Source organism: Phocoena phocoena, chromosome 7, assembly GCF_963924675.1.
Source record: "Phocoena phocoena chromosome 7, mPhoPho1.1, whole genome shotgun sequence".
Lineage (NCBI taxonomy): Eukaryota > Metazoa > Chordata > Mammalia > Artiodactyla > Phocoenidae > Phocoena > Phocoena phocoena.
In genome coordinates, this window is record NC_089225.1 from 102,539,097 (window position 1) to 102,563,162 (window position 24,066).

General features: G+C 36.6%; 1 protein-coding gene across 1 annotated transcript in view; it reads left to right on the forward strand.

Moving 5' to 3' along the window:
* The window catches only part of NYAP2 (neuronal tyrosine-phosphorylated phosphoinositide-3-kinase adaptor 2), a 245,958-nt gene extending 245,242 nt beyond the window's left edge, over nucleotides 1–716 (forward strand). Inside the window, exon 6 of the mRNA XM_065881126.1 lies at nucleotides 489–716. Coding sequence (XP_065737198.1) covers nucleotides 489–716 — 228 coding nt within the window. The remainder of the gene's footprint in view (nucleotides 1–488) is intronic.
* Nucleotides 717–24,066: the final 23,350 nt, after the last annotated feature.

Genomic DNA, 24,066 nt, shown 5'->3' on the forward strand with positions numbered 1-24,066 from the left:
ACTCATTTTGGTAGGAGAATAATTAAAAGTCTTAATTCTATATGTTATTTGTAGACAAACGCAAGTTTTATTTTACTCATAAAATTGTTCATTAAAATCTTTAAAACATATCACATTCATATTAGATCTCACTGAAAAGTAATTCTAATAATTGAACTTAGACATATTGAGATGCATACGATGATGGAGTCAACATAAAAGTAATAGCTAAATTTTTGGCAAATTGCTTAAAAATTTTTTTAAAAGGTTTTATTTCCATAGCATGGACTTTTAGAACATATTGGTAAACTATTCTTGCCTAAATTGTTTAATAATATTACAATATTTAAGTACAAATTTTATTTACAGTTTCCATGCTTTAATTTTGCTTTGTGAGAATTTCAAAAATATAGAAACAGCTGACATTTTTCGAAACAACTACTAGCACAGTGAAAAAAAAACCTGCTTTCATTCCATTTTTTTTTTCTGTATCCACTCTTTTTTGCTAGGTGGCATGCATGCAGTGGTTTCATGGAGACCATACAATGCTTGAGATGATTGAGAAAAAACGTTGCTTGTGCAAGGAAATAAAAGCTAGACAGAAAACGGAAAAGGGCCTTTGCAAACAGGATAGCATGCCTATCCTACCCAGCTGGAAGAAGAATGCGGGTACAAAGAAGTACAGCCCTCCACCCTATTCTAAACAGCAAACGGTATTCTGGGACACTGCCATATGACTGTGTGCAGGATGGTGTGAGCTCCACATTATTTAGCATGAAGAGGGAGGTCGACTCGGTCATGTGATAAGTAACTGTTACATATCGTCTCAGTCAAAATGGAATGCCAGTGGTTCCCTGGAAAACCCATGGGAAGCTGTGCCTATTCGTGGCTAGTTCAAGATAAAATCCATATTTCCTTGCATTTAAGGCACACTTATTTATCATGGATTATTTTGAATCCAGAAGATATTAAGATGTAAATATTTTACTAGTTTATGGATGACACCTGAAATAATACACATTATACGTATATAAATGATAGAAATATCAAGAGTTTTACTATATGATACAATTTCTGTATTAACTGGTTTGTTATCTCTTTTATATGTCCCTTGATGCCTTTGATTATTAATTTTTGCATTTAAAATGTTTCTTTCTGCCCACCTTTGGTTTCTGTACACGAGCTCACAGATAGGTTATGTTCAATCACACAATATATGATCTGGTGCTAGTAATGTAGAAGTTGAATATCATATTCGTTAGGAACATCTGTTGTTTTGTACGTTTTTAAGGGTTTGACAGGAAATGAATGCCAATGTGATGCTGAATTTGGACGTCCACATTACATCAACACCAATATTTTTGCTACATTGGCTTTATAAGAATTTCTCTCCAGTATCATCTTGTTTATACTAAGCAATGGTTAGTCAGACTCCAGAGAAAGTTAATAGGATATATTTGGACATCCCAGCAGAAAACATTTCCTTCAGAAATGACTTTAGGGACACATGTCCTTGCATCATTGATTTGATTGGAGGAGACCAGGGTTCACTGTGATAATGGAAGGAACAAGGAATCAAAGGTTAAACAGCACAACTGCTTTCAAGAGGGTGGGACCAGTGGCATTAGAGCCACTGCTATCACTATTTTTGAGTAACTTTTCATGTGTATGTTTGTTTCCCCTAGAAAATGACCAATATACATTCAACCAGATGAGTTTACATGTTTTAGTATACTAAATGCCAATCTTTCTCAAAATTTAGGTTCACAAACAGAATATAGTATTTCGTGTTAATTTTTCAAATTAGTTATTACCATATTTGGGGGGTATAATCTTCTGTGCATGTTCATCATACCCATTCTTACTGATGATGACACCATGACCAAAGAATTACGACCAGTTGTTTATTTTATTTTGTTTCGAGGAAGAAACAGGAAATGCAGGGGATGGGAGATGGGGTGGATTCAATTTTATGCGGTGGTAAAATTTAAGTTAAATAAATCATATATATCTTTTAAGAGTAACTTGTTAGTTGACTATAAATATCCCCACGGATGAATAAAAAGGAAACTATCACATATATTTTGTATGTTTAAATTACTATTTATGCTTCCTAAAATGGACAGTATGTGATTCTTCTTTAACAATCAATTTAGTATTATATTTCTGAGAGAAAAGGTACGTGTTTGAAGTTATTGTCATCGTGGTTTTCCTTGTAAGGGTTTTGACAGCAATAGTGCAATGCTGCTCAATATAACCAAATATAACAGGAGGTAGGGAATTTTTGTAATCTATATTGCTAAAGAGCTAGTAATGCTTTATCAGTAATAGTTTCTTTCGAGCCTTTGCAATGTTATAAAATAATTTTTTAATATTTTATAATTAATGTATATTTTGATGTCCTACTAGAATTCTGAAAGAATAAGGAAAATAAGGTAAGTGGGAGCATGTATATCTGTTATGTGTGCCTGTGTACACGTGAATGAGTACTCAGTGGGGGAACTGTGTACACTAAATGCTTATTGAAGTTTTAGTTTTGCTTGTATCACCGAGGTGGTAAAAAAAAAAAAAGAGCAGAGTCACAAGTACAGGAAATCACGGAGAGATCTTAAGTAGCTTAAATAAATCCTGCTGCCATGTTTCACCAGTTATAGATTATGTTTCAAATCCAACAATCAATGGAGTACAAATCTAGGAGTGATGAAAATGTGTTAAGGTAAAATCATAATTGAAATAAAATGCATTTATGAGCCAAGTTGTTATCCTGATTTAAGTTATTATGACCACATATGCTCAAGCCAATGAGTCAGATATATATGTCATCAATTCTCAGCATCTTTATGATGATCTTGATATATATATCTATATTATATATCTATCTCAGACAATATGATAATGATTAGATAATTCCCTTGAAATTTATATTTTGGTAATAAATGCAAGTGTGTTTTTCAAATGCCAGTCTTTCCCATATCTATCTGAATTAGACAGAAGATATTTTTTAATGCTGGCCACTTGTCAAGAAGGAAACAGAGTTACTAAAATGATTTGTGTTGGATTCAGCCATTTCCACTTGTTCTGCCAAACTCATACTGCTGCCAGGTTTCATACACTCCTTTTCCAAGCAAGTTATTTTCTGAGAAGGTAACCTGTTTGAAAATCTGACCTTAGGCAACCATTTCCACTTATTTTCTCCAAATCTTGCTTTCCATGGGAAGTAATGGAAAGATCTGATATTTGACTCAAGAAATGATATTCTATACCTATAAGACTGTCCATTGTGGTTTAGTCTATGTGGCAATAGCCATTCTATGATTAATTTCCTTTTTGTGTAGCTTTTCTTTATGTGGAGAAAAAAGAGGTCATTAGGACAGAGAGAAAAATGAAGTTACTCTCTAGTGGCAACTAATTAGGACACTTCATCCTATAAATTTGGTCAGATGATCCAAAGTTCCACCTGCACCCAGAACACTATGGAATGATAAAGCTCATAATTTTTTAGCAGTGCCAAAGAACAAATCATATCATTGCATGGTTATCAAGTTGAAAGAGCTCAGACCTATAAAAATTATCTTTTCACAGCAAATTTTATAGAAACAGAATTTTATTGGCTGTCAGCAAGATGCTTTTATATGTGAAAACTTCTTAGAAGAGACACAATTGTTTTAGAATTGATGGAAGGAAAAAAGCAAATCCTGCTTTTCTGCCCTGTCTCAGAGCCAGCATCTTCTGAGGTGTAACAGGTGTTCTTTATATAAATGTTGCCAAACTTTCCCCTGTGTTTATGGAGTGGAAGCAAGTTTGGAGTGGAAAGTGATTGATTTGTGTAAAGGTTAATGTCACCCATAAAAAATAGTCATGAAAGTGAAACAAAACAAAACATTAAGAGGTTAAAATGTGTAGTTAAGAATACACACACTCAAATACATGGTAATTAAATGGACACAAGCAGATACGACTTCACGTTTCAAAACAGTGACATCGGGACTTCAGAGACCCCAAGGTTCCATATAGTTTTCTTTGAATGCTTCCGGAGAGTAGAGAAACATTTTTCTTACTACCTTTTAGCTTAGGCCTCACCCTTATATCCAAGGTAGTTTGACTCTTAAGAGCAAGTTTGGTGATCAAATTAATAAAACTAAACGACCCTATTGTTTCATTGTTTTAATTAAATAAGACATCAGAACAATGCACATACAATGCAATTTAAATATTACTTATATGTTAAGGTGAATCACTTGCCTCGAATACAAAAGAACTTGTAAGTTAATCATGGCTACCTATAAAATGAAGGAAAAATTCCTGTGATTTAAGTAGCAAGTAATCTGAGATGAGAGAGAATTCACCCTTGCAAAGAAGTAGAAGTAGAATAGAATAGCAATTCACAATTCATTGTGTCCCAGACTTAAACTGAAGTGAAAGAAAAATAATACCTATATACTTAAGATTAACTGGCTAAATCTTCCTTGTAAGGGAAAATAGATATCTAACTCTAGAATGTGAACAATTTGTTTTTAATCCATTATTCATTTAACAGTTCATTATTGAGCAACTTATATATCAGCTATTTTAAAACATTTCTGAAGCATTTGGCATTAAGCCTTCAAAAAGATGTGGTCCCTGCCTTCAAAGAGCTTTATTATGCAATTATTAATATTTTCAAAACAAAGCTTTTAGGAAGATATACAGTATCACATACGTTTGACATCTTTTATGTGTTTATATATGGTACTCTCTTTTTTTTCAGATCAAGTGTATAGTCAAAATAAAATGCTAAACATATTAAAGTTGATGTCTAAGTATAAAATATGTTTATGTGTAAGCCTCTATATGTACACATAGGATATGTACTGCTGTCTATATAAATCAGTAAAAGGATAACAAGTTTTTCCATGTTGGACTTTGAACATTGTGGCTTGGGGTTTGGATTGATTTTAAACCCTTTGATATTTGGGTCAATTACACTGTAGCAAAATGTGTGTAATCTGGGAAAAATGTCTCATAATATTTCTCTTTAAATGTTACAAAGGTTCAAATTTAAGGGAAAACATTTTACAGAAATATCGTTGGATCTATCTCAACTAAACCTGTATGAAATCCTTTTGAAGTTTTCAATTGTTCCCAAATATGACTGGGTTTGCCCACCCTCAAAGCATCTACATTTACACATGTATACACCCACATACAGTATACATACTGTATATAATATATATGAAAATGTTTAGTATGCACTTCTTTTGTTTGAAACTCCTTCAGTTAACATTTATAGTGTAGCAATTTGTGTAAAGTGCACTGTGATTATAAAAAACAAAGCACAGTAAAGTCACAGGTCTTGTTATCTTGCACTAAAACTGTGTTCACGTATTTAGCAATTGTATGTTTACTTTCTTGTTCTTTTCAAGAAATTGAAACAAATAGCTATTGAGAAAATGATATCAAATAATATGTTTTTTAGTGGTAATGGCACTACATTTTTAAAAGACAGGGTTTTTAAAAGAAACCATTTAACATCCATTCCAACATCACGTTTACTGTATTTAAAAATCTGAATGTCGTATTGCATTTTTCATCAGTCATTAAAAATGTCAGGTATGTGCCTGAAAAGTTGTGCAAATGAGCATTAGATAACAGATTTCTCTACTAATGTGTTGTTAGCCATTTCTATATACGTAATAATATAAACACTGAAGTTTTAATTTCTTTTAATTTTTGTACTTGATTTTTTCAGGTAACATGTAATTATAAATGTACTTTGATACTCCTGAAGTAACCAGATGTTGTTTTAAAACAAATTGTTTTCTTTAGTGCATTGGCAATATTTTGCAATACTTTTGTGCTTATTTATTTGTGCTCCCGTGTAATTATAATAAAAGCAATAGTTTAAATTAGTTGACTTTGTCGTTGCTGGTATTTATTCATCAAGAAACAAGATTGGTAACATCTCCTTTAAAGAAAGGTGCGCACATTTTTCCACGTTTCCATTTGCCTATGAGATTGTATGTATGGTGGAAGATTGGTGGTTGTGAGTAGTTTGAAGACCTAGATTTTACAACTTAGTTATGTGACCCTCAATCGTCCTCAATCACCACTCGGCTTCTGCGTCAAATAGGTGATCCACTAAGTAAGAGGAAACTTGACATTTTTCTTTCGTATGCACCTAATTCCAATTAAATGACTCAGTGTGTATCTAAAGTGTGCTGGAGGCATTAAGGAAAAAAAAATCCAGCAATCCTAGGCTGGTGTACATAGACAAGATATTTATTATTTCTACTTCTAGAATTAATCTGGTTTAAATAAGGAGCAAGCCAGTATGCTAATGTTTACTGGGGCCTTGGTAACTAAAATGTCATTGAACACCTGAAATATACAAGGCAAGGTTCTGGATCTCAGAAAGCTTAACAAGAAAAGTGCATTTGTGGGACTTCCTTGGTGGTCCAGCCGTTAAGACTTCGCCTTCTAGTGCAGGGGTTGAGGGTTTGATCCCTGGTCAGGGAGCTAAGATCCCACATGCCTTGTGGCTAAAATAGCAAAACATAAAACAGAAGCAATATTGTAACAAATTCAATAAAAACTTTAAAAATGGTCCACATCAAAAAAAAAAATCTTTAAAAAAAAAGTGCATTTGTAATAAAGCAACCCCCTTTAATAGTTTCTAATGGCAACTTTATCAGCCACTTACATCTTCTCCCATATGTCCAGTTTCAGTGTAATTTGTTATACTTTCATAATTCCTCACAAATTCTTTTCATGTTCATTCGTTTTTATTTTTAAGATTTTTTTTGACGTGGGCCATTTTTTTCAAAGTCTTTATTGAATTTTTTACAATATTGCTTCTGCTTTATGTTTTTGGCCACGAGGCACATGGGATCTTAGCTCCCTGACCAGGGATCGAACCTGCGCCCCCTGCATTGAAAGGCGAAGTCTTAACCACTGGACCACCAGGGAAGTCCCTCATGTTCATTCTTAAAAGGAATTCAATTCATTCCTACTCTTTAGTTCCACTTCTCCAGCTACTCAAATGCTGTGTGCACCCTATACCTCTTGGTTGAATAAGAAATAACTAATCATACTTTCCGTTATCAACACTTTAACTTCCATCCATCTCAGCTCATGACAAGAGGTGCCCCATATTCTAAAATGTCTCTTCTCTTCTCCCAGCTCTCAGTAAGACACATTGTTTCCAGTGCTCCCACAGTCTAATTAATTACGTTAATGCTAAGATGTGGATGACTGACAGAACAAAGTCCATCCTCCTATGGCTATTTGCATTGAAGAAAATTCTTAGTAACATGCACCAGGGACTATCTATTACTAGAATGTTGGGCAATGTGACAAACTGGGAGGTTAGAAGAGAAGTTTATAGAAAACTTTGCACGTTATCACCTCAAATCGCATCCTCTAGCACAGTGGTTCTCAAACTTTGTTGCACAGAAGAATCATGTGGGCTATTGCTAAAAACTCCCACTGTCCAGAAAGCATCTGGGGGTAGTACACAGGCTTCAGTAGTTTCTAAAACCCCCCAATGATTCCAATACGTGGCCAAAATTGAGAATTAGAGCAGTGCTTCTTAAACTTTAATGTGTGTGCTTATCACCTGGGGATCTTGTGGACCTTTAGTAGAGTCTGAGATTGGTATCTCCAGCAGGATCCCAGGAAATGCTGATGCTGCCTGCCCGTAGACCATCCATTGAGCAACAGCTACTAGGCAACTTCCTTCTCTGCCTATTTTTAGGGAGCCTTTGATACCATACACTAGAGCACTGCTACTCACTGTGTGCTTCACAGATAGACAGCACCATGCTGGGACTTGTTAGGAATGCAAAATCTTGGGCTCCATCCGAGATGGATCTTTGGAGCTGAGACTCATGAATCTCGGTTCTGAGACTCATAGATCTGCTTTAGCAAGCTATCCAGATGATTCTTACGCCCAGTGAAGTTTCAGAAGCATTGCCCTGGACCACTGTGGTTTCAACAATGGTAGCACATTACATTCATCTCAGGAGATTTTTATTTACTACTCATACCTGGGCTCTACTCCCACAGATTCTGATTTTATCAGCCTGGGGTCAGGCTGGACAACTTTTCCTTCCCTTCCTCCTCTTTATCCTTTCTTCTTCCTTTCCCAGAACTTCCCAGGTGATTAGAATAGGAAGCCGGTACTGAGAAAGCTATATTAAAGAATCAACTCTGTCCCATACACTGGAGATTTTGTCACATTGTCCAGAAACAGCATTTTATCCACAGGACCAAATACAAAGTTTGGTCATTTCATACCTCTCCTCATCAAAGTTACTTATAAGTACCTTATGGCAAAGAGTGCTGCAGGAAGAAAGTTCCAGTTTTGGGTTCAATCATTTCTCTATGACTGGGTGCCTATCTGCCATCTGAGGAAATCAATGGTCTATGAGGTCACGGTTACATTATTTTAAAAAAATATTCTGAATATTGCCTAGAAATTAGTGTCCAGGTGCTACTCAGAATCTTCATTTTTGATAATAGTTTCAGAGTCTATCAGATTTCCTCCCAGTTGGAATTGGTGCACACCCCGCAAACATCCACTCCCACCCCCCAACACACACACAAACACACGTGCTTGAGTCTGCATTACAATGTCATTTGACTTATAACAGTTATTTCTTTGGGAGTTTGTCTTCTATACTATATGGCAAGTTCCAGAAAGGGGAGCTAGGTTTGCTTGTTGTAAATCTTTATTCCCCAGAGTGCTTGGCCCATTGCTCTGCACATGAAAGTACTGAATAATATCCATTGAGTCCATTTATGTGTTTATTTAACCAATATTCATTAAAGTTCTCCTATATACCAAGCGCTGTTCTAGACAGTAACAGGGCAAAGTCCATGCACTTGTAAAGTTTAAATTCTAGTCGATTAATGTTTTCCTTTGATGTTGTATCCTCTACTTCCTCTCTTTCATTAGATAAAATAAAAATTGTATGAGATATTGTGAAATTTTGTAATTTCTGGCCCAAGATTGCTCTAGATACCTGTGAGTATTATTTATATAACTATCTATTTATATCTATCCACCTACACATTTATTTAAACCCCACCTCGTTATAAAACAAATTAAAGCAGTTTATAGTAATGCATAAAATACAGAAAGATATATATTAGAAATGTATGACAACTATAAGGGGAAAAACAAAAGATTAGGGTATGATATTAAAACCAGCTATAAACGATTTTAGTTCACAAAATGCACACAATGATACCGCATGTAATTACGAGCTATAAGTTCATAATTCTCATAAGAGCAACACCAATAATTAATAATATAATAATAATAATGACTATTACAATTATTGCTTACTCTGTGCCAGATACTGAACTGCTTTTTAATCTAATTTACTTAATTTCTACCTCAACTCTGTGATTATCTTCATTTTCTAGATAAAGCTGTTGAAGTTTATAGAACTTGCGCAAAATTATACAGGCGGTATTTATAGATTCTGGAAATTGAGGCTAAGCTTTTCTGATTCTAAAACAAAACCAATGCAACACAGTCTTTCATTTAAATTAGTGTCAGTTTGCTATTCACCATTTACAGAGATTTAAACACGTTTTGAACACTACACTATACACTATAATTTATGTAGCCTAAAGGAACTAATCCATCTAACTTCGATTTACTTATTTAACACCAAAGAGTTAGTATTTTCCCCTACAGCAGAACAAAGTTCACAGTTACAGCTCAGTGAAGAGGACTACAGGTTTTCTTTGCCATCACTGATCATTTCTTATCAATCTTTTAACTGGTTGCAAGGAAGGTCAAATGAGTTCACTAAGGTCAAACAGTAACTTGGCTTTTAAATGGATTTTGCCTGTACATTTTCCTTAGGGTAACTACTGCGGCACTATGTTAAAAGTTTTTTGATATGTTTCAAAGTGCCTCTCTGCTACGTTCAACAAAAGGCTTATTGGCTTACAGAGGTACTTTGTTTTAGGGAATGCATCCATCCAAATTTTGTTACTTTTTCTTCAGGGAAGACACTGGATGATATTTAAAATGGAGGGGATGGGAAGAAAAAATAATAGAGTCATACCTGGTATTAAATTAAAATCTACCATCACACTGGGCACTGACACATGAATACTCTATTCTTCAGCAACATTTCCTCACAAAGGCCCTTGAAATGTGCTAGGATAGAAAAAATGACACTGAGATAGAAAAAAGAAAAATGTTTGTTATTATTGTAGTTATATAGCTAAGAAGCTTTTGTACATTTAAAGTGTAAAACTAACATATTAAGGTACTTGACTTCTTTCACTGAATAAGTAATTCTTTCTTTTTTTTGGCCCTGCTGCGTGGCATGCGAGATCTTAGTTCCCCCGACCAGGAATTGAACCCGTGACTCCTGCAGTGGAAGTGCTGAGTCTTAACCACTGGACTGCCAGGGAAGTCCTGAATAAATAACTTTTGAATGCTTCTGTGCCAGTCATTATTATCAACGAAGGGAATATGGTCCTGAATAAAAGACAACTTTACTCCTCTTAGAGTTTACACAATGGATATGATTACTAGTCTTATGAAGTTGACAGCACCAAGTTAGCCCCCTTGCTCGGACCTCAAGGATTACAAGGTGTGGTGTTGAGATGATATTCAGATGTGGCAAAATTCAGAGTGGCTGAAAGGCGGTTGCTCTGAGACTGTAGGATTATACTGTCTCTACTGGAGGAGGCTTTCTTGCCTCACTCTCCTCCTTCCCTTGGGGTTTGAGACCTCTGTGTCAGAGATCACACATATAGGCATATTGATTCCTTGTTAAACATACATTTTTCCTTTTAGAGTACTGAAAAAACAACAACAAACCACTGAGACCACCTTGGAGATGACTAGACACCTCTGATTATAATTATGTCAAAGTGGGTTGCTTGCTTGAGGCTCCTCTAGACTTTATCTGAGCCTAGCATCCAAATGTGTCTCCCACCCTAGAAAAGTCTTGATTTATCGTAGCTTACAATGTTAATTACCATTGTCTAGTTTCCAAACTGTTCCACTTGGTTGCAGAAATCCACCAGCCTCAGTATCAAACTACAAGTCTCTGCCCCCTCCCAGACCCCAGCATCATACATCAACAGTCTCAAATTCGAATGACTCTATTCCTTGGGTAAGAGAGACAAGCCTCTATCTTCAAGTATTGAATCAGTCAATCATTAAGGTAGGGCTTGAAAAAAATGGAGGATGAAGGGGATGGTAGACTTCAACATAAACTTGGACATGAGGATAAGGAGTTTGCCAGGGAAAAACACAAGAGTAGGGATATAATAAATTTAAAAAATAAGAGTAGTAGTGTTATTCAGTTCTGGAAAAAGTGCAATTCATCCCAAAGATGGCTAGGTAGGAATTTTTAAGAAGTTTACCTCATTTTTACTTGAATGTGTGGCTTTCTTTCACATTTATATCAGGATTATGCAAAAGAGACCATTGGGAAACTTGATCAGAGCTGTTTAGAAAGGCAAACAAGAAAGTCAGTCAAGGCATAAAGATGAATAATGTCAGCACAGAGAAGCAAGGAAAGGGTAAGGCCAAAAATTACTGACCTCAATATTTTCTGATGACTCCTCATAACTTTTTCTTTCTGCTTTATAGATGTATTGTTTATTAAATCTAAAGGTGTGAGGTGAGATTTAAACAGTGTATTCTTAGTTATGCAAAGACCTGGAGGAGTGTTTCAGGTGATTGTAAAGACTCTGAGATAGAATGATTTTGAGGTTTTGAGGAACCCTACTGGCCACAAATATAGTAATGAGGGAGAGGTTGGGGCCAGATATGTAGGTGCTGTGGCGTTTATACACCAGGCAAAGTATCAAGCATATCCCTTGCATTATCTAAGAATTGAAAGCATAAGTGGAGCTTAAGAAGGATAGAAAAGGATATTCATGACACCTCCTTAAATTCATCAGCCCACCTCTCATTAATAAATGTGTGCAGAAGACCAAGAATCATCAAACATTTGATGAAAACAAGCAACGAATAAGAGAAAATCCAACAGAAGAGGTAAGTAAAGCACAAATAGATTATTAACAAATTATATTTAGATTGATCACCAGAGGTAGGTTTAATGTGAAACTAATGACATAAATTTTATGGCCACACCCACATATAAAAGCCACTCTAAAATGCTGGGAGAAGCCCTAGCAATGTGTTCACATGGCCATATGATTGTGTAAAATTTGCAAAAGTGAGTTTTTTGACTATGATCAATCAGTTTTCTACTTTAATTTACCTTCCGTCCTACTTCTTGATTTGGGGGTCACTGGAATGGCTGTGGGAATTTTTGAGATCTGGCCAAGAAGAGGTTGGGTTGGATATACAATGACTTTAGGCTTAGTGGGACATTTCCACGTAAATCACAGAATTCATAATTTTGTAAATTTTTTCTTAAAGAACATCCTTCCCCAATTCATATAAACTTCAGTTCTTACAAAATTTGGAACTGCACTGATTTTCACAGATATTTATAGACATTGAAAGGTATATCTTCTCCATAAAACTAAAACAGCTATGATAATAATCTAGAAATCAGAAAAAAATAACAATCACAAAGTATGAAGTACTTCAGCTCCCTGACCTCCCCTCACCTTTTCAAACCAAAAAATAAATAAAATATATAATAAACAATAAACAGTATATAGTTAAGAGCTTAGAGATACTTTATCAACCATTTCAGAGAATTATGATTGAGATTTCTACGGAGATCTTAGATCTACAGGCTACATGTTATATTTACCACCAAAATGGTCTCATATCCTGGATATGCTCATATCCTTTAGAATACGATTATTGTAATATTTATGAGAATTGATAAGGTTAAACTATTTAGATTTTTTTTAAAATTCCGGTATAGTTGATTTACAATGTTGTGTTACTTTCAGGGGTACAGCAAAGTGATTGTTATATATAATATATATTTATATATATTATATAATAACCTATAATAGAAAAGAATCTGAAAAATAATATATATAATACCTACTTTCTCAGATTCTTTTCTATTATAGGTTATAACAAGATATTGAATATGTCAAAAGTTCCCTGTGCTATACATTAGGTCTTTGTGTTTTTTTTTTTAACATCTTTATTGGAATATAATTGCTTTACATTGTTGTGTTAGTTGCTGATGTATAACAAAGTGAACCAGCTATATGTATACAAATATCCGCATATCACCTCCCACTTGCATCTCCCTCCCAACCTCCTTATCGCACCCCTCTAGGTGGTCACAAAGCACCGAGCTGATCTCCCTGTGCTATGCGGCTGCTTCCCATTAGCTATCTATTTTACATTTGGTAGTGTATATATTTCAATACCACTCTCTCACTTTGTCCCATCTTACCCTTCCCCCTCCCCATGTCCTTAAGTCCACTCTCTACATCTGCATCTTTATTCCTGTCCTGCCCCAGGTTCTTCAGAACCTTTTTTTTTTTTTTATAATCCATATATATGTGCTAGCATATGGTATTTGTTTTTCTTTTTCTGGCTTACTTCACACTGTATGACAGATTCTAGGTCCATCCACCACACTACAAATAACTCAATTTCATTTCTTTTTATGGCTGAGTAATATTCCAGTTATATAAGTGCCACATCTTCTTTATCTATTCATCTGTCAGAGGACACTTTGGTTGTTTCCATGTACTGGCTATTGTAAATAGTGCTGCAATGAACATTGTGGTACATGACTCTTTTTGAATTATGGTCTTCTTAGGATATATGCCCAGTAGTGAGATTGCTGGGTCATATGGTAGTTCTATTTGTAGTTTTTAAGGAACCTCCAAACTGTTCTCCATAGTGGCTATATCAATTTACATTCTCACCAATAGTGCAAGAGGCTTCCCTTTTCTCCACACCCTCTCCAGCACTTATTGTTTGTAGATTTTTTGATAATGGCCATTCTGACTGGTGTGAGGTGATACCTCATTGTAGTTTTGATTTGCACTTCTCTAATGATTAGTGATGTTGAGCATCCTTTCATGTGTTTGTTGGCAATCTGTATATCTTCTTTGGAGAAATGTCGATTTAGGTCTTCTGCCCATTTTTGGATTGGGTTGTTTGTTTTTCTGATACTGAATTGCATGAGATGCTTGTATATTTTGGAGACTAATGCGTTGTCAGTTGCTTCACTTGCAAATATTTTCTCCCATTCTGAGGGCTGTCTTTTTGTCTTGTTTATGGTTTCCCTTTCTATGCAAAAGCTTTTAAGTTTCATTAGGTCTCATGTGTTTATTTTTGTTTTTATTTCCATTTCTCTAGGAGGTGGGTCAAAAAGGATCTTGCTGTGATTTTATGTCATAGAGTGTTCTGCCTATGTTTTCCTCTAAGAGTTTTATAGTGCCTGGCCTTACATTTAGGTCTTTAATCCATTTTGAGTTTATTTTTGTGTATTGTGTTAGGGAGTGTTCTAATTTCATTCTTTTACATGTAGCTGTCCAGTTTTCCCAACACCACTTATTGAAGAGGCTGTCTTTTCTCCATTGTATATTCTTGCCTCCTTTAATCAAAGAAAAGGTGACCATATGTGCATGCCTTTATCTCTGGGCTGTCTATACGGTTCCATTGATCTATCTTTCTGTTTTTGTGCCAGTACCATACTGTCTTGATTACTGTAGCTTTGTAGTATAATCTGAAGTCCGGGAGCCTGATTCCTCCAGCTCCGTTTTTCTTTCCCAAGATTGCTTTGGCTATTCTGGGTCTTTTGTGTTTCCTTAAAAATTGTGAACTTTTTTGTTCTAGTTCTGTGAAAAATGCCACTGGTAGTTTGTTAAGGATTACATTGAATCTGTTGATTGCTTTGGGTAGTAGAGTCATTTTCACAATGTTGATTCCTCCAATCCAAGAACATGGTATATCTCTCCATCTGTTTGTATCATCTTTAATTTCTTTCATCAGTGTCTTATAGTTTTCTACATACAGGTCCTTTGTCTCCTTAGGTAGGCTTATTGCTGGTATTTTATTCTTTTTGTTGCAGTGGTAAATGGGAGTATTTCCTTAATTTCTCTCTCAGATTTTTCATTATTATTGTATAAAAATGCAAGAGATTTCTGTGCATTAATTTTGTATCCTGCTACTTTACCAAATTCATTGATTAGCTCTAGTAGTTTTCTGGTTGCATCTTTAGGATTCTCTCTGTATAGTATCATGTCATCTGCAAACAGTGACAGTTTTACTTCTTCTTTTCAATTTGGATTCCTTCCATTCTTCTTCATTGCTGATTGCTGTGGCTAAAACTTCCAAAAATATGTTGAATAATAGTGGTGAGAGTGGGCAACCTTGTCTTGTTCCTGAACTTAGAGGAAATGTTTTCAGTTTTTCACCATTGAGAATGATGTTCGCTGTGGGTTTGTCATATATGGCCTTTATTATGTTGAGGTATGTTCCCTCTATCCCTACTTTCTGGAGGGTGTTTATCATAAATCGGTGCTGAATTTTGTTGAAAGCTTTTTCTGTATCCATTGATATGATCATATGGTTTTTCTCCTTCTATTTGTTAATATGGTGTATCACATTGATTGATTTGCATATAGTGAAGAATCCTTGCATTCCTGGGATAAACCCCTCTTGATCATGGTGTACGATCCTTTTAATGTGCTGTTGGATTCTGTTTCCTAGTATTTTGTTGAGGATTTTTGCATCTATGTTCATCAGTGATATTGGCCTGCAGTTTTCTTTTTTTGTGATATCTTTGTCTGCTTTTGGTATCAGAGTGATGGTGGCCTTGTAGAATGAGTTTGGGGGTGTTCCTCTCTCTACTATATTTTGGAAGAGTTTGAGACAGATAGGTGTTAGCTCTTCTCTAAATGTTTGATAGAATTCGCCTGTGAAGCTATCTGGTTCTGGACTTTTGTTTGTTGGAAGATTTGTAATCACAGCTTCAGTTTCAGTGCTTGTGATTGGTCTGTTTATATTTTCTATTTCTTTCTGGTTCAGTCTTGGAAGGTTATGCTTTTCTAAGAATTGGTCCATGTCTTCAATCTTGTCCATTTTATTGGCATATAGTTGCTTGTAGTGATCGCTCATGATTCTTTGTATTTGTGCAGTGTCAGCTGTTACTTCTCCTTTTTCATTTCTTATTCTGTTGATCTCAGTCTTCTCCCTTTTTTATCTTGATGAGTCTGGCTAATGGTTTATCAATTTTGTTTGTATTCTCAAAGAACCAGCTTTTAGTGTTATTGATCTTTGCTATTGTTTCCTTCATTTCTCTTTCATTTATTTCTGATCCAATCTTTATGATTTCTTTGCTTCTGCTAACTTTGGTGTTTTCTTGTTCTTTTTTCTCTAATTGCTTTAGGTGTAAGGTTAGGTTGTTTATTTGAGATTTTTCTTGTGTCTTGAGTTAGGATTGTATTGCTGTAAATTTCCCTTTTAGAACTGCTTTTGCTGCATCCCATAGGTTTTGGGTTATCGTGTTTTCATTGTGATTTGTTTCTAGGTATTTTTTGATTTCCTCTTTGATTTCTTCAGTGATCTCTCAGATATTTACTAGTGTATTGTTTAGCTTTCATGTGTTTGTATTTTTTACAGTTTTATTCCTGTAATTGATATCTAGTCTTATAGTATTGTGGTTGGAAAAGATACTTGATACAATTTCAATTTTCTTAAATTTACCAAGGCTTGATTTGTGACCCAAGATATGATCTATCCTGGAGAATGTTCCATGAGCACTTGAGAAGAAAGTGTATTCTGTTGTTTTTGGATGGAATGTCCTATAAATACCAATTAAGTCCATCTTGTTTAATGTGCCATGTAAAGCTCATGTTTCCTTGTTTATTTTCATTTTGGATGATATGATCATTGGTAAAAGTGGGGTGTTAAAGTCCCCTATTATGATTGTGTTACTGTCAATTTCCCCTTTTATGGCTGTTAGCTTTTTCCTCATGTATTGAGGTGCTTCTATGATGGGTGCATAAATATTTACAATGTTATATCTTCTTGGATTGATCCCTTGATCATTTTGTAATGTCCTTCTTTGTCTCTTGTAATAGTCTTATTTTAAAGTCTATTTTGTCTAATATTAGAATTGTTACTCAAGATATCTTTTGATCGCCATTTTCATGTAATATCTTTTTCCATCTCCTTACTTTCATTTTGTATGTATCCCTAGGTCTGAAGTGGGTCTCCTGTATCTAGCGTGTATATGGGTCTTGTTTTTGTATCCATTCAGCCAGTGTATGTCTTTTGGTTGGTGCCTTTAATCCATTTACACTTAAGGTAATTATTGATATGTAAGTTGCTATTAGCATTTTCTTACATGTTTTGGGTTTGTTTTTGTAGGTCTTTTCTTTCTCTTGTGTTTCCTGCCTAGAGAAGTTCCTTTAGCATTTGTTGTGATGCTGGTTTAGTGGTGTTGAATATTCTTAACTTTTGCTCATCTATAAAGCTTTTAATTTCTCCATCAAATCTGAATGAGATACTTGCTGGGTAGAGTAATCTTGGTTGTAGGTGTTTCACTTTCGTTCCTTTAAATATGTCCTGCCACTCCCTTCTTGCTTGCAGAGTTTCTGCTGAAAGATCAGCTGTTAACCTTATGGGGATTCCCTTGTATGCCATTTGTTACTTTTCCTTTGCTGCTTTTAATATTTTTTCTTTGTATGTAATTTTTGATAGTTTGATTAATATGTATCTTGGTGTGTTTCTCCTTGGATTTATCCTGTATGGGACTCTCTGCACTTCCTGAACTTAATTGACTATTTCCTTACTGTGTTAGGGAAGTTTTCAACTACAATCTCTTCAAATATTTTCTCAGTCCCTTTCTTTTTCTCTTCTTCTGGGACCCCTATAATTTGAATGTTGGTGCGTTTAATGTTGTCCTAGAGGTCTCTGAGACTGTCTTTAATTCTTTTCATTCTCTTTTTTTATTCTGCTTTGTGGTAGTTTTTTCTACTCTTTTATCTTCCAGGTCACTTCTCTGTTCTTCTGCTTCAGTTATTCTGCTTTTGATTCCTTCTAGAGAATTTTTTATTTCACTTACTGTGTTGTTCATCATTGTTTGTTTGCTCTTTAGTTCCTCTAGGTCCTTGTTAAATGTTTCTTGTATTTTCTCCATTCTATTTCCAAGATTTTGGATCATTTTTACTATCATTACTCTGAATTCTTTTTCAGGTAGACTGCCTATTTCCTCTTCATTTGTTTGGTCTGGTGGGTTTTTACCTTGCTCCTTCATCTGCTGCATATTTCTCTGTCTTCCCATTTTGCTGAACTTACTGTGTTTGGGGTCTCCTTTTCTCAGGGTGCAGGTGTGTAGTTCCTGTTGTTTTTGGTGCCTGCCCCCAGTGGGCAAGGTTGATTCAGTGGGTTGTGTAGGCCTCCTGGTAGAGGGGACTCATGCCTGTGTTCTGGTGGGTGGGGCTGGATCTTGTCTTTCTGGTGGGCAGGGCTGTGTCTGGTGGTGTGTTTTGGTGTGTCTGTGAACTTGTGTCTGTGAACTTGGTGTGCATGTGAAGTATGATTTGGGGCAGCCTCTCTGCTAATGGGTGGGGTTGTGTTCCTGGCTTGCTAGTTGTTTGGTATGGGATGTGCAGCACTGGAGCTTGCTGGATGTTGAATGGAGATGGGTTTTAGCGTTGAGACAGGGATCTCTGGGAGACCTCTTGCCAATTGATATTACGTGGGGCTGGGAGGTCTCTGATGGTCCAATGTCGTGAACTTGGCTCTCCCACCTCAGAAGCTGAGGCCTGACCCCAGGCCAGAGCACCAAGACCCTGTCAGCCACATGGCTCCGAAGAAAAGGGAGAAAAAAAAGAAAGAAAAAATAATAAATTAAAAAATTAGTAAAATAAAAAAATTTAAATTATTAAAATAAAAAAAATTTAAAGTAATGATTTAGAAAAAAAGAAGAGAGCAACCAAACCAATAAACAAATCCACCAATGATAACAAGTGCTAAAAACTATACTAAGAGAAACATTAAAATCAGAAATAAATCAGTTGCAGACCACAATTCCCAGTTCTACATTTGCTCCCAACATCCACCGCCTCAATTTGGGAATGAATCGTTTTCTCTTCAGGTATTCCACAGATGCGGGGTACATCAAATTGACTATGGGGATTTAATCCACTGCTCCTGAGGCTGCTGGGAGAAATTGCCCTTTCTCTTCTTTGTTCTCACAGCTCCTGGGGTTCAGCTTTGGTTTTGGTCCCGCCTCTGTGTGTAGGTCGCTCTCAGGTATCTCTTCCCTGCCCAGAAAGAAGGGGGTTAAATCAACAACTGATTAGGGGGCTCTGGCTCACTCATGTGTGGGGGAGGAATGGGTATGGTAGTTATAATTGGAATGCAGGGTGAGCCTGCAGCGGCAGAGGCCAGCATGACATTGCAACAGCCTGAGGTGTGCTCTGTGTCCTCCCGGGGAAGTTGTCCCTGGATCCCAGGACCCTGGCAGTGGCGGGCTGCACAGGATCCCGGGTGGGGAGGTGTGGATAGTGACCTGTGCTTGCACACAGGATTCTTGGTTGCTGCAGTAGCAGCGTTATCATTTCATGCCCATCTCTGGTGTCCAAGCTGATAGCTGTGCCTCACGCCCATCTCTGGTGCTCCTTTAGTTGCTGCTCTGCCTTCTGTTGGCAGACAGGGAAGGAATCCCCTCTCCTTGTGCACCTCGAAACAATGGTCTCTTGCCTCTTAGGCAGGTCCAGACTTTTTCCCGGACTCCCTCCCGGCTAGCTGTGGCACACTAGCCCCCTTCATGCTGTGTTCACGCTGCCAACCCCAGTCCTCTGCCTGGGATCTGACCTCCGAAGCCCGAGCCTCAGCTCCCAGCCCCCACCCGCCCCGGCCGGTGAGCAGACAAGCCTCTCAGTCTGGTGAGTGCTGGTACGCACTGATCCTCTGTGCGGGAATCTCTCCGCTTTGCTCTCTTCACTCCTGTCCTCCTCCATAGCTTGGAAGCTTCCCCCCACCCATGCCCCCACATCTCCACCAGTGAAGGGGCTTCCTAGTGTGTGGAAACTTTTCCTCCTTCACAGCTCCCTCACACTGGTGCAGGTCCCGTCCCTATTCTTTTGTCTCTGTTTTTTCTTCTTCTTTTGCTCTACTCAGGTATGTGAGGATTTTCTTGCCTTTTGGGAAGTCTGAGGTCTTCTGCCAGAGTTCAGTAGGTGTTCTGTAGGAGTTGTTCCACATGTAGATGTATTCTTGATGTATTTGTGGGGAGGAAGGTGATCTCCACGTCTTATTCCTTTGCCATCTTGAAGGTCCCCCCCAGCAACAAGTTTTTATTGTTCTTTACTATTATTCAATATTATGGTTTTCATTTTTCATGAACACTTTTCTGAACTATTATCCAGTACCCCAATAAAATAAATATGTGCTTCATAAATTTTATAGGAGCTTTTTTTTTTTTTTTTTTTTTGTGGTACGTGGGCCTCTCACTGTTGTGTTCTCTCCCATTGCGGAGCACAGGCTCCGGACACGCAGGCTCAGCGGCCATGGCTCACGGGCCCAGCCACTCCACGGCATGTGGGATCTTCCCGGACCGGGACACGAACCCGTGTCCCCTGCATCGGCAGGCGAACTCTCAACCACCGTGCCAGCAGGGAAGCCCTAGCAGTCTTTTAATATTGATGACAACAAAACATTTTTAAACAGGTGATAGACTTTTTCAGCCAAAATTAAATTGGTCAATTTTGGTGCCACTTATTTGTTATAAATAGCTTAATAAATTCTGAATATATTTTATTAGAATAATCTCTTATTGTTAAAAGAAAACACTTATTTGAAATTCATTAAACTCTCTGATTCCATTCCTCCCAGTTTTATTATTGCTTGTTAATATTAGCTGAAATTAAATTGAATATATTTGATGTTTTAAAAAATTGAACACATGTGGAAGAGTTGGTCTTGAGGTAGGATAATATTCAGTTCATAGCAACCATTCTAACCTGCTCTAACAAACATAACTGGTTTGGGAATTAAAGGCTTCCATAGGACAGTGAAATGATGAAGGGACTGCATATGTATTGTCTCCGTTATTCTACAGAAAAATAAAGCTGGTTTCTTTCATTATACATTGTAAATTGTTACAAAAGATCAAAATGAACAAATAAATATATAATAAATTCTAGTAGAGCTTGTATCCTGGAGAAAATGGAGCTCTGTGATGGTACAAAGAACTGTATGATTATTGCTTATTCTTACAAAATAACTGAATGTACATACTTTATTATTTATAATTTTTAAATACAGAAGGTGAAAATTTCCTTTTCTTTGAGGCATATTATGATTTTCTGAACTATCAGCCAGTATAATGATACTAATGTAAAACATAAAGCTTATTCCCTGTTGTAATGTTTCCCTCCTTTTGAGGGATATCCAATAGCTTCTTGGCCTCTCTCTCATTTGCCTTACTTACTCCCCTGCTAGAGAAGGAGAAATGACATATGATTTTTAGTTTGGGACTAAAACCTGACTCACATGCCTTTCACGTCGAGGCATGCATTCTGATCTGCTACTACTTGAAGCTCATTGAATGTGGCAGCAGACGTTTGGCTTTAATGATATATTGTCATCTCATGTCTCACGACTTTGAAAACAGGCATATCATTAAAGGTAAATTAAAGTTTAATTCATATTTGATGTAGTAAATCTTTTCTTCTCTGCTTCACAAACCTCATTTCTTCTTAAAAAAGATAATTGGTTGGAAACATACTTGTGTGTATTCTAGATCAGGTAGCAGGGAATTGTACATAAATATGTGGATCTAAGGGTTCTATTGGAAAAAATAACACTGAAAAAGGGGGCACATTGGGTCCATGTGTCTACAGAGCAGGGATGGGCTGGTGCTGAGTAGGCTGTTTGTACACAAAGCTGATCCTTCCCCATATATTCCTCTCTCTTCCCCTCTCTCTTGTCTTTCTCTAGCCCCATTTTATTCAGTGAGGTTAATAGCCTGATGCCTGTTTGAACTTTCTGTTTCAGACACTTTGTTGGTTTTCCTTCATGATGATGTGCCTTCTTAGGGTGAATAAACACCATCACCACTGACTCATTTCATGGAACTTGTTTTTATGAGGATAATGACCGACCATTCTCAAGAACAGAATTCACTCATTAGCAAGCTGAGTACCAATAACGTAAATATATCACTTCTTTCCAAATTTTCATAGGTTCAGGTCCTCCAGAAGCAGATGCTGAGATACATCTGCTTGGGGTGCAAGATGTTTGTTAGAGATCCACAAATGTGAAGGGAAGGGGAAGGAGGCAGAATTGGGTGGAGAACAAAACTGAACACTGATGGCCAACCAGGCAAGGCAACCTGGAGGGAGCTCTGGAGCCCTGGATGATCCCATGTTGGGACAAAATGGCCTGACCTTTGCTCCCACCAGTTCACTCAGCAGTAGCAGTGGAGACAGGTCCTCAGAGGGTAACTAGCTGGAGATGTCTGCTGCCCACACCCCCTGCAATAAGGCTGAAGTCCTTCATTATGGAGGCCAGGCAGTGTATCGTTGGCTCTACCACACAAATTAGTCTAAAATTCAATACCCTTGGGACTTCCCTGGCGGTCCAGTGGGTAAGACTCCGTGATTCCACTGCAGGGGGCATAAGTTCAATCCCTGATCGGGGAACTAAGATCCCGCATGCTATGCAGCCAAATCAATCAATAAATAATAAAATAAAATTCAATATCCAACTAAATTTTGTATCAGACTTGAATAGCTGACTCTAAATTCATCTGGGGTAAAGGAAAATGTGTGAGAATAGGCAATAAGATTTTGAAAATGAACAATAGGGGAGAATTTGCCCTATCGGATTTCAAAATATAATGTGAAAGCACAGTAATGAAAATAGTGTCATACTGGAGGAAAGGATATAAGAGAGGAGAGCAAAATGACAGAATAGTAGCCAGGAATAGAGTCACGTGTGTATGGGGAATAAACCTACAATGAATGTGGCGTGTGGAGACAAAAACAAGGTTATCCAACAAATCATGTGGGCAGACTTGTTCATTCATTTGAACAAAAGATATATTTCAGTCACTATACCACTCACTGAAATAAATTCTAGTTGGATTTAAAAGTTAAAAGTAAAACAACCCCCAAAACTATAATGACATTTTGTAAATTTTAAGTTATAATACAACATAATTCATTTTGTAATGCTTTGCTGAGTAGAGAAAAGCTTCTTAAGACCAACTTCTATATCTACAAAGAAGACAAAATTTGCTATATGAAAGTGAAAGCTCTATGTAATAAGAGACACCAAAAATAAAATTAAGGCCAAAGATAGACTAGCAGAAAACATTTGCAACATATACAACATACTCAGTGTAAGGATGTCTAACACATAAGAGGCCCTAAAAATCTATATAAAAAAGCAAAAGAACAGAAACATGGATGAAGGTTATTGACAGGCAATCAGAGTAGATACAAATCGCTAATATACATAAAATATAGTCAAATCAATAATCAGAAAATGCAAATTAAACAACACTGGTAGATATTTTTAACTCATCAGAGCCTTCACAAATTAAATGATTGATAAGTCATATCCAATATTGACTACAGTATGAGCCAATGTGTTCTCATGACTAATTCTAATAGTATATATTGTGACTGCTTTTTTTTTAAAGGACAATTTTGGCAATATCTATCAAAACTGACTCCACATAAAATCTGCCCTGGGTACAAAAATGTAAGATACAAATGTAAGAGTGTCTATTGTCACTATTTTATATACACGAACAGTTGGAAGCAACAATACCAATTCCATTATTAGGGAGATGATTGAATTAGAAATCGTACATAGATAATATTTGTATGAGTCAAGAAATGTTGGAGTCTGCGGAAGTAACACAGGATCCAGCCAGATGGTTTGGATACCAATCTGGAGTGTTATACTGTGACCTAGCTTCCTCCTAAAAATGATCCACGTCTCTCCCACTCACATTTTATTCACAGGGTGGCACCCAACCTCAAAGACACTGCAAACTATATTGTGACTATAAAGAGTATTAGAAACTACTAAGCTACCACACAATGGAATAAAATACAATACAATTAGAAAGAATGAGGCAGATAAGTATGTTCATATGTTAATTCAAAAGCCATCCACCTCTGCAGTATATTTAAATGCAATTG